At 44.5% G+C, this 18727-nt stretch overlaps 1 protein-coding gene across 9 annotated transcripts in view; it reads right to left on the bottom strand.

Moving 5' to 3' along the window:
* Positions 1-18727, bottom strand: part of relch (RAB11 binding and LisH domain, coiled-coil and HEAT repeat containing) — an 83934-nt gene that overhangs the window by 41318 nt on the left and 23889 nt on the right. For 4 of the 9 annotated variants that reach the window (XR_011666382.1, XM_071328084.1, XM_071328088.1 and 1 more), the window contains exons 3-13: positions 16362-16433; positions 16173-16225; positions 15903-16016; positions 15645-15827; positions 15429-15523; positions 14738-15010; positions 14513-14588; positions 14254-14349; positions 14018-14041; positions 7076-7188; positions 4578-4668 (exon numbers count right to left, since the gene is read on the bottom strand). Coding sequence is in view for 8 of the 9 variants with exons in the window: in XM_071328084.1 (XP_071184185.1) it covers positions 4578-4668; positions 7076-7188; positions 14018-14041; positions 14254-14349; positions 14513-14588; positions 14738-15010; positions 15429-15523; positions 15645-15827; positions 15903-16016; positions 16173-16225; positions 16362-16433 (1190 nt within the window). In the remaining variant the exon portion in view is untranslated. The remainder of the gene's footprint in view (positions 1-4577; positions 4669-7075; positions 7189-14017; positions 14042-14253; positions 14350-14512; positions 14589-14737; positions 15011-15428; positions 15524-15644; positions 15828-15902; positions 16017-16172; positions 16226-16361; positions 16434-18727) is intronic. The other 5 variants (XM_071328087.1, XM_071328090.1, XM_071328086.1 and 2 more) reach the window with 4 other exon arrangements.

Here is an 18727-nt window from a genome sequence, read left to right as displayed (position 1 = left end):
ACATGTCCAGAGGAAAACTACAAACAATGCATGCAGGGCAGAATTAGGCCAATATCCACTAATAATAAAATCTAAAAAACCAGCAATTAAGTTTTGGAAACATCTAAAATACAGTGACCCCCTCTCATATCATTACCAAGCCCTGCAATGCCAAGAGCTGAGCAAAGAAAATAGTCTCCTCATCCAGTTGGTCCTGGGGCTGAGTTCACAAACCTGTTCTACTTACACACTGACGCCTCAGGACCAGAACATCCAATCAATCAGAATAAACCAAATTACAACAGTCAAAACAAAACTACATTGCTTATTGGGAAACACAAGCACAAAGCAAAATGCAGTGCTATCTGGCCCTAAATCGACAGTACACCGTGGCTAACTATTTGACCATGGTAACTGATCAAAACCTTAGAAAAACCTTGACAAAGTACAGGCTCAGTGAGCACAGCCTTCCCATTGAGAAGGGTAGACACAGGAAAACCTGGCTCCCTGTAGAGGAAAGGCTGTGCAACCACTGCCCAACAGCAGAACCTGAGACGGAGCTGCATTTCCTGACAAAATGTCAAAATTATAAAACAATTAGAGAGTGTCATTTCCACAAATCTGAAACCCTTATTCAAGGTTTCAAAGACCTCTCTGATGAGAGTAGGCTACCCGTCCTGTTGGGGGAGGACGCAGAGAGCTGTGGGTTGGCAGTGCACTACATTGCTGCCTGCCATATGTTGAGGGACAGTGTCTGACTGACCAATCAACCTGCACATGTACTCTACTGTATGCATAGTTATTGTTGAATGTATGGTTCTTTTGACACTTGGTTATTGTTGTTACTGTTGTCCTGTTGACAATTTTGATTCTTATTATTTTCATATTGTAAATATCCAAAGTAAGCTTTGGCAGAATGTACATTGTTACATCATGCCAATAGAGACAGAGAGACAGAGAGACAGAGAGACAGAGAGAGAGGTCATGAGCTACTGAGTTCTTCTGCAAAATATAGAATTAGAGTTGGATAAATGTAGATAAACCTTGATTTCCCCTCCCACAAGGACATATAGGATTCTACCCTCTACATCAAATCAAAATTCCATAACTAAAACCTTGATTTTGGACTAATTTCCTGAATGGATTCTTACTACCAAGGATTATCAAGAAAAAACTTTAACAAACCAAAACCTGCAGAAGAAACACAGCGGAACCAGGAAATACCATCAACACAAGACTGAGGGAGTAATATTCAGTAATCTCTAGGTCATTTTCTTAAATAAAGCTAAGTAAATAGGCTACTAAGCTACCAAGCTGCTAGGACAGAACTGACCTGGCTGCAACTTCAATTAGCACTGAAGTGTGAAACGAGATTTGTGAAATCTCTTGAGCCTAACAACGGCAGCAGAGTTTCACAGCCTCCCAGAACCAAGGCATTTGAAGCCCCCTGCTCCATGGCGTATCCCTGGGCAGATGTCATCACAGTACAGTACCCCATAGACATTAAAAATAACACTACACAAATAAGTACAAAAACAAGATCCTCAAGGACAATATTTGCTGACTGCTAAAAAGAGGGGAACATAAGCAACTTAATTTCCCACACAGACCATCCCCTGGTACAGTGCTATACTAACACAGACCATCCCCTGGCATGGCACAGTGCTATATTAACACAGACCATCCCCTGGCATGGCACAGTGCTATATTAACACAGACCATCCCCTGGCATGGCACAGTGCTATATTAACACAGACCATCCCCTGGCATGGCACAGTGCTATATTAACACAGACCATCCCCTGGCATGGCACAGTGCTATATTAACACAGACCATCCCCTGGCATGGCACAGTGCTATATTAACACAGACCATCCCCTGGCATGGCACAGTGCTATATTAACACAGACCATCCCCTGGCATGGCGCAGTGCTATATTAACACAGACCTTCCCCTGGCATGGCGCAGTGCTATATTAACACAGACCATCCCCTGGCATGGCGCAGTGCTATATTAACACAGACCATCCCCTGGCATGGCGCAGTGCTATATTAACACAGACCATCCCCTGGCATGGCACAGTGCTATATTAACACAGACCTTCCCCTGGCATGGCGCAGTGCTATATTAACACAGACCATCCCCTGGCATGGCACAGTGCTATATTAACACAGACCATCCCCTGGCATGGCGCAGTGCTATATTAACACAGACCATCCCCTGGCATGACGCAGTGCTATATTAACCAGACCATCTACTGGCATGACACAGTGCTATATTAACCAGACCATCGCCTGGCATGGCACAGTGCTATATTAACCAGACCATCCCCTGGCATGGCACAGTGCTATATTAACCAGACCCTCCCCTGGCATGGCACAGTGCTATATTAACACAGACCATCCCCTGGCATGGCACAGTGCTATATTAACACAGACCATCCCCTGGCATGGCACAGTGCTATATTAACACAGACCATCCCCTGGCATGGCACAGTGCTATATTAACACAGACCTTCCCCTGGCATGACACAGTGCTATATTAACACAGACCTTCCCCTGGCATGACACAGTGCTATATTAACACAGACCATCCCCTGGCATGGCACAGTGCTATATTAACACAGACCATCCCCTGGCATGGCACAGTGCTATATTAACACAGACCATCCCCTGGCATGACACAGTGCTATATTAACACAGACCATCCCCTGGCATGGCATAGTGCTATATTAACACAGACCATCCCCTGGCATGGCACAGTGCTATATTAACACAGACCATCCCCTGGCATGGCACAGTGCTATATTAACACAGACCATCCCCTGGCATGGCATAGTGCTATATTAACACAGACCATCCCCTGGCATGGCACAGTGCTATATTAACACAGACCATCCCCTGGCATGGCACAGTGCTATATTAACACAGACCATCCCCTGGCATGGCGCAGTGCTATATTAACACAGACCATCCCCTGGCATGGCACAGTGCTATATTAACACAGACCATCCCCTGGCATGACACAGTGCAATAAGAGCACACTACCCCTCTGTCAAGAGAGAGGGTATTGGCCCAGGGTGGAAACTCAGAATACTAGACATTGAGGATATTGAAACAACCTCTCAACGTATACGAGTCTGGGACAGTAATGGTGCCGGGCTCCTCATGCAGTTCCAGCAGGACTTTTACGGGATCAAAGACAGAGCACAGCAGGAAAATATCTCTCTCTCTGTGATTACTCCCCCATCCTGTGTCAGTCTGATCACACCTCTTCAAACTGTCCTGCAGACGAGGATAGTCACCCCCAGCAATGAACACACCCAGGTCCCACAACTGCACTGCTCCTCCATCATTGAGAGGGATACATTCACAGAGCTGGAGAGAGACGTGGTGGAGCTCAGAGAGCTGGTCCACACAATCCAGACAGAACAAACCCACAAAACAGACCAGCACAACAACACCCCACAACAAGACCCAGAGGGCAGGAGGTGGAGATGGACGGCTGTCTGAGAGCTGGCTGCTCTACGGACTGAGGTGAGAGAACTTAAAGAGGAGCGAGGGGAACACATGGCCCAGCTAAATGTAGTGAAGGAGAAGGGAGAGGAACACATGGCCCAGCTAAATGTAGTGAAGGAGAAGGGAGAGGAACACATGACCCAGCTAAATGTAGTGAAGGAGAAGGGAGAGGAACACATGGCCCAGCTAAATGTAGTGAAGGAGAAGGGAGAGGGACACATGGCCCAGCTAAATGTAGTGAAGGAGAAGGGAGAGGGACACATGGCCCAGCTAAATGTAGTGAAGGAGAAGGGAGAGGAACACATGGCCCAGCTAAATGTAGTGAAGGAGAAGGGAGAGGAACACATGGCCCAGCTAAATGTAGTGAAGGAGAAGGGAGAGGAACACATGGCCCAGCTAAATGTAGTGAAGGAGAAGGGAGAGAAACACATGGCCCAGCTAAATGTAGTGAAGGAGAAGGGAGAGGAACACATGGCCCAGCTAAATGTAGTGAAGGAGAAGGGAGAGGAACACATGGCCCAGCTAAATGTAGTGAAGGAGAAGGGAGAGAAACACATGGCCCAGCTAAATGTAGTGAAGGAGCTCTCCACAATGAATTTCAATAGAAAACTTGTAAAAATAGACAAGATCCTGCAACCATGGAGAGGTAAATACCTGTATATTTATGGAAAAATTGCCCTGATGAACTCCTTAGTCATATCTCAGTTTACTCACTTACTTATGGCGCTGCCTACTCCTGATGATTCGTTTTTCAAATCATATGAGCAAAAAATATTTAGCGATATTCACCCTCTTCAACATATATATCAACAAATTGGCCAGGGCACTAGAAGTCTGCAGCACCCAACCTAACCCTACTACAATCTGAAGTCAAATGTCTACTGTTTGATGATGATCTGGTGCTTCTATCCCCAACCAAGGAGGGCCTACAGCAGCAACTAGTATCTGCACAGATTCTTTCAGACTTGGGCCCTGAAAGTAAATCTCAGTAAGACAAAAATAATGGTGTTCCAACTAAATGAAGAATATATTCAGGAAGAAAAGGAGAGAAAGAGAGAGAAAAGGAGGAAGGAGTAGATACCTGTTCCCAGCATTGTGGTAGGAGTTCAGCCTCAACTCTGGTAGGACCAACATGTCTGGCAAACGCCACACAACCTGTTAGGATCATCCGCCTGTAGACATACAGACACAAGCTGTTAGGATCACCTGCCTATAGACACGACCTGTTAGGATCACCTGCCTATAGACACGACCGGTTAGGATCACCTGCCTATAGACACTAGCTGTTAGGATCACCTGCCTATAGACACTAGCTGTTAGGATCACCTGCCTATAGACACGACCTGTTAGGATCACCTGCCTATAGACACTAGCTGTTAGGATCACCTGCCTATAGACACTAGCTGTTAGGATCACCTGCCTATAGACACTAGCTGTTAGGATCACCTGCCTATAGACACGACCTGTTAGGATCACCTGCCTATAGACACGACCTGTTAGGATCACCTGCCTATAGACACTAGCTGTTAGGATCACCTGCCTATAGACACTAGCTGTTAGGATCACCTGCCTATAGACACTAGCTGTTAGGATCACCTGCCTATAGACACTAGCTGTTAGGATCACCTGCCTATAGACACTAGCTGTTAGGATCACCTGCCTATAGACACTAGCTGTTAGGATCACCTGCCTATAGACACTAGCTGTTAGGATCACCTGCCTATAGACACTAGCTGTTAGGATCACCTGCCTATAGACACTAGCTGTTAGGATCACCTGCCTATAGACACTAGCTGTTAGGATCACCTGTCTATAGACACTAGCTGTTAGGATCACCTGCCTATAGACACTAGCTGTTAGGATCACCTGCCTATAGACACTAGCTGTTAGGATCACCTGCCTATAGACACTAGCTGTTAGGATCACCTGCCTATAGACACTAGCTGTTAGGATCACCTGCCTATAGACACTAGCTGTTAGGATCACCTGCCTATAGACACTAGCTGTTAGGATCACCTGCCTATAGACACTAGCTGTTAGGATCACCTGCCTATAGACACTAGCTGTTAGGATCACCTGCCTATAGACACTAGCTGTTAGGATCACCTGCCTATAGACACTAGCTGTTAGGATCACCTGCCTATAGACACTAGCTGTTAGGATCACCTGCCTATAGACACTAGCTGTTAGGATCACCTGCCTAGACACTAGCTGTTAGGATCACCTGCCTATAGACACTAGCTGTTAGGATCACCTGCCTATAGACACTAGCTGTTAGGATCACCTGCCTATAGACACAAGCTGTTAGGATCACCTGCCTATAGACACAAGCTGTTAGGATCACCTGCCTATAGACACAAGCTGTTAGGATCACCTGCCTATAGACACTAGCTGTTAGGATCACCTGCCTATAGACACTAGCTGTTAGGATCACCTGCCTATAGACACAACCTGTTAGGATCACCTGCCTATAGACACTAGCTGTTAGGATCACCTGCCTATAGACACTAGCTGTTAGGATCACCTGCCTATAGACACTAGCTGTTAGGATCACCTGCCTATAGACACTAGCTGTTAGGATCACCTGCCTATAGACACTAGCTGTTAGGATCACCTGCCTATAGACACTAGCTGTTAGGATCACCTGCCTATAGACACTAGCTGTTAGGATCACCTGCCTATAGACACTAGCTGTTAGGATCACCTGCCTATAGACACTAGCTGTTAGGATCACCTGCCTATAGACACTAGCTGTTAGGATCACCTGCCTATAGACACTAGCTGTTAGGATCACCTGCCTATAGACACTAGCTGTTCGGATCACCTGCCTATAGACACTAGCTGTTCGGATCACCTGCCTATAGACACTAGCTGTTAGGATCACCTGCCTATAGACACTAGCTGTTAGGATCACCTGCCTATAGACACTAGCTGTTAGGATCACCTGCCTATAGACACTAGCTGTTAGGATCACCTGCCTATAGACACTAGCTGTTAGGATCATCTGCCTATAGACACTAGCTGTTAGGATCACCTGCCTATAGACACAACCTGTTAGGATCACCTGCCTATAGACACTAGCTGTTAGGATCACCTGCCTATAGACACTAGCTGTTAGGATCACCTGCCTATAGACACAACCTGTTAGGATCACCTGCCTATAGACACTAGCTGTTAGGATCACCTGCCTATAGAGACACAGACACAACCTGTTAGGATCACCTGCCTATAGAGACACAGACACAACCTGTTGGGATCACCTGCCTATAGACACAACCTGTTAGGATCACCTGCCTATAGACACAACCTGTTAGGATCACCTGCCTATAGACACAACCTGTTAGGATCACCTGCCTATAGAGACACAGACACAACCTGTTAGGATCACCTGCCTATAGAGACACAGACACAACCTGTTAGGATCACCTGCCTATAGAGACACAGACACAACCTGTTGGGATCACCTGCCTATAGAGACACAGACACAACCTGTAGTTAATACAAACACACTCCATCAAGATAATCCATGATCATCAGCCTAGAAACACAGAGATACCAGCTAGGTATAAAAACCGACACCTCTGTTCGTCGTCAGGTCTCTTGATGAGATTGAAGAGGATGTGAAGGAGCTGGTCTCTCTCTTTAGGCTCCGGGTGGAGACACGCCGTACACAGGATGAGAGGAATCAACTCCTAGAGAGACAGAGGGATAGAGAGAGATGGAGAGAGAGGGGGATTAGAGAGGGATATGAGAGAGAGACAGACAGACGGATAGAGAGAGATGGATGAGAGAGAGGGAGAAAGAGAGGGGCATGGATAGAGATCAGCCTGGAGTTGTGGCTCTTTGGTTTAAGCAGGGGCGGGGCAGTCAAACAGCACAGAAAGGGTTTGCAGGCCAGGGGTGGGTGCGGGGGGCAATGGGTGAGAGAGGGAGTTTAACAACAACACTGTAACCACCACCAACAGAACGAGGGTCAAATGAACTGGAAACGATGTGCTGTTATTATGTACATCCATGTATCAATGTCTCATGATTTTATAATATGAATGACTGGTACCCCCTGGTTTAGACCAAGTTCCTACGTGAACAGTAAAGGTCGTGTGAAGTTCATAGGAGAACCAGCCTGGAGAGAGAGAACAAAACCTAAAGCATAGTTCCAGGATGGGACGGGCAGACAGCACTGCCTCATGGTCAAACTGTGGTTAGCTCTACTTTCCTGCCGCACACACAACCAAATTAGAGAGAGAGGATACACTGTTAAAAACACAGTTAAAAATATGTATTTTCTTTTTTGAAACCAGCAGGGTTTTCCAGCAAAGTTTCATACTTTCCTGCTGACGGTTGGCAAAATGACCAAACTCAAAGTTGAATGTTGGCAGAACAACAAAATAAAACTAAAGACGGTCTACAGTGAGAGGGGCTGGGGAATGGAGAGGGAGACCTGAAATGATTCCCTCAGCGGACGCTGGATGTCTGTAGATGCTGAGCACAACTGTCATTCATTCAAATACATATATGGATGTGCTTCACACTCAACACAACACCCAGAGACAGATTAACAACTGTTGTGATGTGTGTTCACCAACTGTTAGAGAAAATTTGAATTTGAGCGAGAACCCGCACAACAACTTCTACCCGGTCGACGATTAAGGCAGCCCGCCGGGGGGTTGGGTAAAATGTGGAAGACACATTTCGGTTGAATGCATTCAGTTGTGCAACTGACTAGGTATCCCTTTCCCCACTTCAACCTTGTTCTATTCCAGAACCAGTGAACCCTCCCCTATATTTAGACCAGGGGTGGCCAACTAGTACTTACTGCAAAACCACCATTTTCAGACCAGGGGTGGCCAACTACGACCTATTGCAGAGTGACACCATGGTAACATGTTTAAACCAGGGGTGGTCAACTACGACCTATTGCAGAGTGACACATGGTAACATGTTTAAACCAGGTGTGGCCAACTACGACCTATTGCAGAGTGACACCATGGTAACATGTTTAAACCAGGTGTGGCCAACTACGACCTATTGCAGAGTGACACCATGGTAACATGTTTAAACCAGGGGTGGCCAACTACGACCTATTGCAGAGTGACACCATGGTAACATGTTTAAACCAGGTGTGGCCAACTACGACCTATTGCAGAGTGACACCATGTTCAGTGCAAATTAAGTCATTTTAGACTATTGAGATGCAGCCTAGTCACTTTAATAATGTTTACATTACTCATAACACATGTATATACTGTACTGTATACCATCTACTGCACCTTGTCTATGCCGCTCAGCCATCGCTCATCCATATATTTATGTACATATTCTCATTCACCCCTTTAGATTTGTGTGTATTAGGTAGTTGTTGGGGAATTGTTACGATAATTTGTTAGATATTACTGCACTGTAGGGAACTAGAAGCACAAGCATTTCGCTACACTCGCATTACCATCTGCTAACCATGTTGTATGTGACCATTACCATCTGCTAACCATGTTGTATGTGACCATTACCATCTGCTAACCATGTTGTATGTGACCATTACCATCTGCTAACCATGTTGTATGTGACCATTACCATCTGCTAACCATGTTGTATGTGACCATTAACATCTGTTAACCATGTTGTATGTGACCATTACCATCTGTTAACCATGTTGTATGTGACCATTACCATCTGTTAACCATGTTGTATGTGACCATTACCATCTGCTAACCATGTTGTATGTGACCATTACCATCTGCTAACCATGTGTATGTGACCATTACCATCTGCTAACCATGTTGTATGTGACCATTACCATCTGCTAACCATGTTGTATGTGACCATTACCATCTGCTAACCATGTTGTATGTGACCATTACCATCTGCTAACCATGTTGTATGTGACCATTACCATCTGCTAACCATGTTGTATGTGACCATTACCATCTGCTAACCATGTTGTATGTGACCATTACCATCTGCTAACCATGTTGTATGTGACCATTACCATCTGCTAACCATGTGTATGTGACCATTACCATCTGCTAACCATGTGTATGTGACCATTACCATCTGCTAACCATGTGTATGTGACCATTACCATCTGCTAACCATGTGTATGTGACCATTACCATCTGCTAACCATGTGTATGTGACCATTACCATCTGCTAACCATGTGTATGTGACCATTACCATCTGCTAACCATGTGTATGTGACCATTACCATCTGCTAACCATGTGTATGTGACCATTACCATCTGCTAACCATGTGTATGTGACCATTACCATCTGCTAACCATGTGTATGTGACCATTACCATCTGCTAACCATGTGTATGTGACCATTACCATCTGCTAACCATGTGTATGTGACCATTACCATCTGCTAACCATGTGGTATGTGACCATTAACATCTGCTAACCATGTTGTATGTGACCATTAACATCTGAATGTGACCATTAACATCTGCTAACCATGTGTATGTGACCATTAACATCTGCTAACCATGTGAATGTGACCATTACCATCTGCTAACCATGTGTATGTGACCATTAACATGTGATTGAGATGCAGCCCAGTTGTATGATGCAGTGCTGGATATAGTTTCTATCTCACCAGAGAAATAACAACCTAAGTGAAAAATCTGTTGATTGTGCCCTTGAGCAAAGCACTTAAAAATGGGAAGTGGTACTGTTGACTATTCATGTTCCTCGGTCTCAAGAAGACCATACAGGTATTGGTCAGTACCTGGTTCCATGAAGACCATACAGGTATTGGTCAGTACCTGGTTCCATGAAGACCATACAGGTATTGGTCAGTACCTGGTTCCATGAAGACCATACAGGTATTGGTCAGTACCTGGTTCCATGAAGACCATACAGGTATTGGTCAGTACCTGGTTCCATGAAGACCATACAGGTATTGGTCAGTACCTGGTTCCATGAAGACCATACAGGTATTGGTCAGTACCTGGTTCCATGAAGACCATACAGGTATTGGTCAGTACCTGGTTCCATGAAGACCATACAGGTATTGGTCAGTACCTGGTTCCATGAAGACCATACAGGTATTGGTCAGTACCTGGTTCCATGAAGACCATACAGGTATTGGTCAGTACCTGGTTCCATGAAGACCATACAGGTATTGGTCAGTATCTGGTCTCAAGAAGACCATACAGGTATTGGGGAGTATCTTTCGGCAGTATCTTAGAGTAGGCTTGGTCTGTCAGCCATAAGTCCATTACGATGTATAAGTATTGATTGTAAAGAGGACAGGTGGCAGGCAGTTTTACTGTTACACTAATTCAGTCAGTCAAAGGTCTTTTGTTTCTAGTCACGTGTCCATGGTGTGGAGAGTAGAGAACTAAAAAAAGGTGTGTCTTTGAGCTGGCAGTGGGAGGCCTACAAACAGTAGGAGCACAAAGGTGTGTGTGTGTGTGTTGATTCTGGCTGTCTAACGGACACAGAACAAAGTCCATACCCCCTGTCACCGAGGCAGAACAATCTCTCTTTTCTTCATCTTGTTTTTCCTAGATTTTGGTGGGAAGCCAGATTCTTCATAGCTGTCAGTAGATCATTAAAACAATAACTGTGATATGCAAATCACATGGACTGTGTGGTGAGCCCACCTGACTCGACCAACCACTCCTTCGCACACACCCCAATCTCACACACCAACACCATAGTGTCACACACAAACACCATTGTGTCACACACAAACACCATTGTGTCACACACAAACACCATTGTGTCACACACCACAATCTCATAGATGAAGTCGAACCATAGCTGACTGCAACAAGCAATAGACTAAAGGCGTCCAGATGCTCCCAGTCGAAACGGTTTGGTAGAGTTTGTGCGTACAGTTGAAGTATACATACACCTTAGCCAAATACATTTAAACTCAGTTTTTCACAATTCCTGACATTTTATCCAAGTAACAACTCCTGTCTTAGGTCAGTTAGGATCACCACTTTATTTCAAGAATGTGAAATGTCAGAATAATTGTAGAGAGAATTGTTTATTTCAGCTTTTATTTCTTTCATCACATTCCCAGTGGGTCAGAAGTTTACATACACTCAATTAGTATTTGGTAGCATTGCCTTTAAATTGTTTAACTTGGGTCAAACGTTTCAGGTAGCTTTCCACAAGCTTTCCACAATAAGTTGGGTGAATTTTGGCCTATTCCTCCTGACAGAGCTGGTGTAACAGTCTGGTTTGTAGGCCTCCTTGCTCGCACACGCTTTTTCAGTTCTGCCCACACATTTTCTATGGGATTGAGGTCAGGGCTTTGTGATGGCCACTCCAATACCTTGACTTCATTGTCCTTAAGCCATTTTGCCACAACTTTGGAAGTATGCTTGGGGCCATTGTCCATTTGGAAGACCCATTTGCGACCAACATTTAACTTCCTGACTGATGTCTTGAGATGTTGCTTCAATATATCTACATCATTTTCCTGCCTCATGATGCCATCTATTTGTGAAGTGCACCAGTCCCTCCTGCAGCAAAGCATCCCCACAACATGATGATGCCACCCCCATGCTTCACGGTTGCGATGGTGTTCTTCGGCTTGCAAGCCTCCCCCTTTTTCCTCCAAACATAACGATGGTCATTATGGCCAAACAGTTCTATTTTTGTTTCATCAGACCAGAGGACATTTCTCCAAAAAGTACGATCTTTGTCCCCATGTGCAGTTGCAAACCGTAGTCTGGCATTTTTATGGCGGTTTTGGAGCAGTGGCTTCTTCCTTGCTGAGCGGCCTTTCAGGTTATGTCGATATAGGACTCGTTTTACTGTGGATATAAATACTTTTGTAGCTGTTTCCTCCAGCATCTTCACAAGGTACTTTGCCGTTGTTCTGGGATTGATTTGCACTTTTCGCACCAAAGTACGTTCATCTCTAGGAGACAGAATGTGTCTCCTTCCTGGGCTGTATGAAGGCTGCGTGGTCCCATGGTGTTTATACTTGCATACTATTGTTTGTACAGATGAACGCGGTACCTTCAGGCATTTGGAAATTGCTCCCAAGGATGAACCAGACTTGGAGGTCTTGGCTGATTTCTTTTGATTTTCCCATGATGTCAAGCAAAGAGGCACTGAGTTTGATGGTAAGGCCTTGAAATACATCCACAGGTGCACCTTCAAATGACTCAAATTATGTCAATTAGCCTATCAGAAGCTTCTAAAGCCATGACATAATTTTATGGAATTTTCCAAGCTGTTTAAAGGCACAGTCAACTTAGTGTATGTAAACTTCTGACACACTGGAATTGATAGAGTGAATTATAAGTTAAATAATCTGTCTGTAAACAATTGTTGGAAACATTACGTGTGTCATGCAAAAAGTAGATGTCCTAACCAACTTGCCAAAACAATAGTTTGTTAACAAGAAATTTGTGGAGTGGTTGAAAAACGAGTTTTAATGACCCCAACCTAATGTATGTAAACTTCTGACTTAAACTGTATATTATGATGACATTTTGTGAGGTTTTTGTTCGTTTTGGACATGTGTTTTTTGGGCTGTGCAGCCACACACACACATTTCTTCCTGGAGGCAAGCTAACGTTCAGAGCCGATGTCCACGCCCATTCGTCAGTGATTGGTCAAAAGTAGGGATTCTTCAATAAAGTTTTTGTTGTCATTCCACAAGGAGCGACTCATTTTCATGCACATGTTTTCTTTGAGAAATACTGCACCAAACATCTTAGATGGAAAATTACACGACTAAGATCTCCTCTGCAAAAACATCAAAATGAATGACAGATTTCTTGAGTTATCTTAGATGAATTCTGACTATTTTTAGGAAGTGTATACTGGCTACTGCACATCAAGATGGACAAACAGTACTATTGCCGCTTTTTCGGTGGTGGAAGTTGGAGTCTTATTTTAAAGTGTAATGCAGTTGATTGGTGATGATGTCATGAACATGTAAAGGAGCTGACATCCATAACAGTATACTCCCTTTTTTACATCAACATAGTGTGAAATACACATACAAACAGTAGCCTAAATGTAGGATAATTTTGCTGCGGGAGATTCTGGATCTATCCCCCAAGGGCATTACAATGGCGTTCTCATTGTTTTGGTCGAGTTCGATTGATCCCTTTACCTCATATATACACAAGCAATCTTAATTACTGAAACTAGCCATTACCCCTAACGGCAGGTAGCCTAGTGGTTAGAGCATTGGACTAGTAACCCGAAAGTTCGAATCCCCGAGCTGACAAGGTAAAAATCTGTCGTTCTGCCCCTGAACAAGGCAGTTAACCCACTGTTCCTAGGCCGTCATTGTAAATAAGAATTTGTTCTTAACTTAACTAGTTAAAAAGGTTAAATAAAAATAAATAAATAAAACAAATTAAAAAACATAAGCTTTTTCATACATTATCAAAATACTAGCATGGCATTGTCCTGCTCGAATTTTAATAACTAGCCAATCAGATGAGACTTATGTGTGTTTGTAGCCAGTGGCGTGGGCCTGTGTTACACCTGGATGTGAGGTCAGGTGAGGTCATGCAGATGTGGGCGTGTCCAACTCACCTGGCACAGGTGTGCAACCATTCTCTAGAGGCAGAGAGGCATGCACAGAGCGAGACAATGGGTGAGAGAGTGAAAGAAAGACAAAAGAGAAAGCAAGAGGACAAAAAAGTGGAAGAGAGGGGGAAGGAGAGATGAGAATGTGTGAAAAACAGTGGAGACAGACGTTGAATTCCAAACTAAAGACAGAAAGAAGCCTGTGTTGATGGGAGGATGGGGGAGATGAGAGAGGGAGGTACCTCTCGTTTGGCCAGGAGGACATTGGGGACGATGTGAGGGAGACAGCGACCCAACATCAGCATCACACTCTCCTCATTGTCTGCTATCCTCGACACCTAAGTGGGGGAGAGAAGGCTAATATTAAAGAGCAAAATACACATTTTGATATTTCACTGCTCTGAGGACTACATATTTCAATGGTTTCAATAGTAGTATACTATACTCTTAGACAGAAAGCTGACACTATGGTCATGTGACTGATTAGGGGTGACCTCTGACCTCTGCCCCCAGACGACTGTCAGCTGACATCTTACAAAAGGACAACAGGGCCTGCTGGAACGCTGGTGACAACTTCCTGTCAATGAACACAAGGCGAAAAGACGAGACAGTGAACCAGAATCAAGCTCACTCCAGTCAAGAGAAATAGAATCTGACTGTTTATTACAGGCCACTGGCTCCATCTACAGGTCACACTGAGAAACTACACTATATCTTCAGACTAACCTGTTGGGCTGGTCAAACACCACCGTCCCTCTGCACTTTAGCTTGGCATGGGGTTGTGTAGAGGTGTGTGTAGGGGAACTGACGGTCTGAGTGGGGGGGTTGCTCTCAGTGTGGGGCTTGTCAGGTTCTGAGGCTCTCCTGATGTCCAGGTACTGACCGTTGTCCAGGGGGGGGCGGGGAGGGGGAGGTGTGGATGAGGAGGAGAGGGAGTTGAGATGTGAGCCCTGGTCAGGAGGAGGGGGGGACACTGTCCTTCTCAGGCTTTGGATCTCACTGGAGGAGAGAGAAAATAAATCAGAATAGCTGTAAAGTTGTAAGGATTGCAGCCTCCTGAATAGGAGCGGCAGGTAGCCTAGTGGTTAGAGCGTTGGACTAGTAACCGAAAGGTTGCTAGATCGAATCCCCGAGCTGACAAGGTACAAATCTGTTGTTCTGCCTGAACAAGGCAGTTAACCCACTGTTCCTAGGCTGTCATTGTAAATAAGAATTTGTTCTTAACTGACTTGCCTAGTTAAATAGAACATATAAAATAAATAGACTGAATAGGCCCTGGGTGGACAGAGAGCTGATTGCTGAAATGACAGTTCAAAGGATAAAGGTCACATGCTGTGGCAGTGATATTTTCAAATCTAGCATCTATCTGTGACCACATAGGTGTAGAGCCATTACCCCATCCTCTCTCAACACACACCTCTGTAGTTTCTTGACCTGGTCAGCCAGACTCTGTTTTTCCTCGTTCAGTAGACTGATCTGATACTCGAACTCCTCAACCATCTCAGTCTGCTGCTGACAGAGAAGAGGATTTGAGTAAGCATTGTGAATGGAGAGAAGGTGTGTAGACTAAATCAGTCTGAGTGGATTGTTTAGTTTTCAAGTCACTGCAGAGCTCTGTATCTCACTCTCCTACCTGCTGCAAGAGATCAGGTTTCTGTACAATGTAGTTCCCAGTGAGCTCGCCTGACTCCACCCCCACGGATACATCCGCTGTATCCCGTGGCGACGGAAGGGCGGAGCCACAGTTCCTGTAGATCTGTAATAGGTCGGGAGGCTTCGGAATGTTCAGGCCCACGTCGTCCCACAACTCAAAGTCCTGGATGATATGTTTATATACTCTATACAGCCTTATATGGAACATTAAATACTTGAGTGACAAATCAAACATTACCTGGTCATCATTTTCATCAGAGAATGTGATGGCCGACAGTTTGTACTCATTCTTTAATAAATATTCATTCACAAGAAAATTTAAGGCTCGCTTCTCCAGTGGGCGGATAGGTTCCTAAGAGTATAGAGACAGATGAAACATCAATCAACTCAAAAAGTCACGTTTTTCAAGAAACTGTCATTTTGAAGAAACATTGTGTATTCGCTGCATTGATACTCCACAACTGCACTTCATACAGTTACTAGCAACGTGTAGGAGAGTCCGGCCCACCTGAATCTCAGGATCTGATTTGTAGTTCTTGTTTCTCTCCTGAGTGTCACTCTCTAGAAAGACAAAGCAACAGAACAGATGAACCCTCCCACCCCAGTGAAAGAGGGGAGGAGCTAGAGAGAAGCTCCATAAAAAGGGAGAGATGGAGAGAGGGATGACATGGAGGAGTAGAAGTGTTAAGTACGCCACCTGCTGCCTGAGTCAAGTTGGCGCGTAGAGCCTGAATGGTCTCCTTGGCTTTCCGTAGCTCAAACTCCAGCACTGGACAGGAAGTGACATCACAACACACAGGAAGGAAGTGCATCCAACCAAGGAGCAGGACCAAACAAACAAACAAACAAACAAACAAAAAGATGGCCATGACAAATCAAACAAAAAAATGACCAAAAGAACAACATGTATTGTAAGAAGCGGAGGCAAAAAATAAATAAAGAGACTGATAAAAATAAAAACGGGAGACAAACTATGAATCTAATGGACGCATGCAGCAGAGGATCCTGGGATAGCTGACTAACGGAGAGTCCTTCAATCTATATGAGTGTCTAAGGCTGCATCCCAATAGTCTAGAGTGGCTTCCTCTACTCGTCTCCTTTACTTCATCTGCCCTGATCTGAATGCACAGGACAGGTGAAAGCAAGATGGAGGAGGACACCTTCCGGGAATCTGCTTTCACCTATCGTGAGACAGGGAGAGGAAACTACTCTTCTCTACTGGGATGCAGACTATATAATATGCTAATAGCTGTCTGACCAGGGATTTTACAATCAATAGATAAAAACGTGAGTTTGGAGTGGCGCTTCTAGCATTGTGGTTGGTCAAATAATTTGTGTTTTAATAGGATATAATATTAGGCCTATGCATGGGAGTGGATACTATAGCCGCTAATTACCCAATGCATTAACAATACTTACAGGAGAAAAATACATGTATATGAATTGTAATTACATATGCTACATTGAGGGGGGTCTAAAACCTCAAGTGATTTCCCAGTTCAAGTTTGTCTTTAGACACGAAGAAAACCACACGGGAGGAAGAGAAGCAATGGAGACCAGAGAGGACGTGTTGCATGGCTGTGCACCAAAGATCTGCTGCTTCACTACGTCAAGTCTGTCCCAGTTCAACAGGACGCGGTCCAGACACATTTTCCCACTGCTGATCAAGAGCGCACAGGATGCAACAAAACGAAGAACAAAAGTGAAGAAGTAAAAAATAAAAACTGAGCTAAGAAAGAAGAAAGCAGAGAGCTGCTGGCCTAGAGGAGTGTTGTCCAGTATTGGAGCCACTGGGATGGGGTTGGATCATAACAGCCAAAACACCCAGAGTCAGACAGCTGGGGGAGACATGTTGGGACGAGGGATGGAGGAGGTGGTTTAGGGGGGATGCCGAACCACAGGGAGGGAGGGATGGAGGGAGGGGGTGGAAGAGTAGAGGGTCTGTGGTTGTGAAGGGACCACAGCTTGCTCTGCTGCATGGTTACTAGACAATCCTCCAGAACTCTCATCTTACAAAGCTAAAGGGTTGGTATTGACATTTGGCAATTTGGCATTCAGAAAAGGAAAGATAACAGGCCAATTATAAGTCACATAAAGAGATGAGTTCAGATGTGGAGCTCATGGTCCTGTCATCAGCCACATAAAAACAATTAGACAGAACAAATTCTGAAGAAAAAAAAATCCCAATAGTACTTTGCATTTTATTCACAGTACTGGTCTCTAGTCATCATATATGTTCTGAGGTGAGGAGAACAAACGCTAGAATAGGCTAGGCTATATCAGTCTACACAGTAACAGAGGTCTATGTAGTGGACAGACACATTGCTCCTCTACTAGTCAGTTCCTCCTCTCTGCTCTTTAACGTATTCTGATCATCCTCTCTGCTCTTTAACGTATTCTCTTCATCCTCTCTGCTCTTTAACGTATTCTGTTCATCCTCTCTGCTCTTTAACGTATTCAGTTCATCCTCTCTGCTCTTTAACGTATTCAGTTCATCCTCTCTGCTCTTTAACGTATTCAGTTCATCCTCTCTGCTCTTTAACGTATTCTCTTCATCCTCTCTGCTCTTTAACGTATTCTCTTCATCCTCTCTGCTCTTTAACGTATTCTCTTCATCCTCTCTGCTCTTTAACATATTCAGTTCATCCTCTCTGCTCTTTAACATTCAGTTCATCCTCTCTGCTCTTTAACGTATTCTCTTCATCCTCTCTGCTCTTTAACGTATTCTCTTCATCCTCTCTGCTCTTTAACGTATTCTCTTCAGCCTCTGCTCTTTAACGTATTCTCTTCATCCTCTCTGCTCTTTAACGTATTCTGTTCATCCTCTCTGCTCTTTAACGTATTCTCTTCATCCTCTCTGCTCTTTAACGTATTCTGTTCATCCTCTCTGCTCTTTAACGTATTCTGTTCATCCTCTCTGCTCTAACGTATTCTGTTCATCCTCTCTGCTCTAACGTATTCTGTTCATCCTCTCTGCTCCTTAACATATTCTGTTCATCCTCTCTGATCTTTAACGTATTCTGTTCATCCTCTCTGATCTTTAACGTATTCTGTTCATCCTCT

This window comes from Salvelinus alpinus, chromosome 10 (assembly GCF_045679555.1).
Source record: "Salvelinus alpinus chromosome 10, SLU_Salpinus.1, whole genome shotgun sequence".
Taxonomy (NCBI): domain Eukaryota; kingdom Metazoa; phylum Chordata; class Actinopteri; order Salmoniformes; family Salmonidae; genus Salvelinus; species Salvelinus alpinus.
This window is presented reverse-complemented; position numbering and strand designations above follow the sequence as displayed.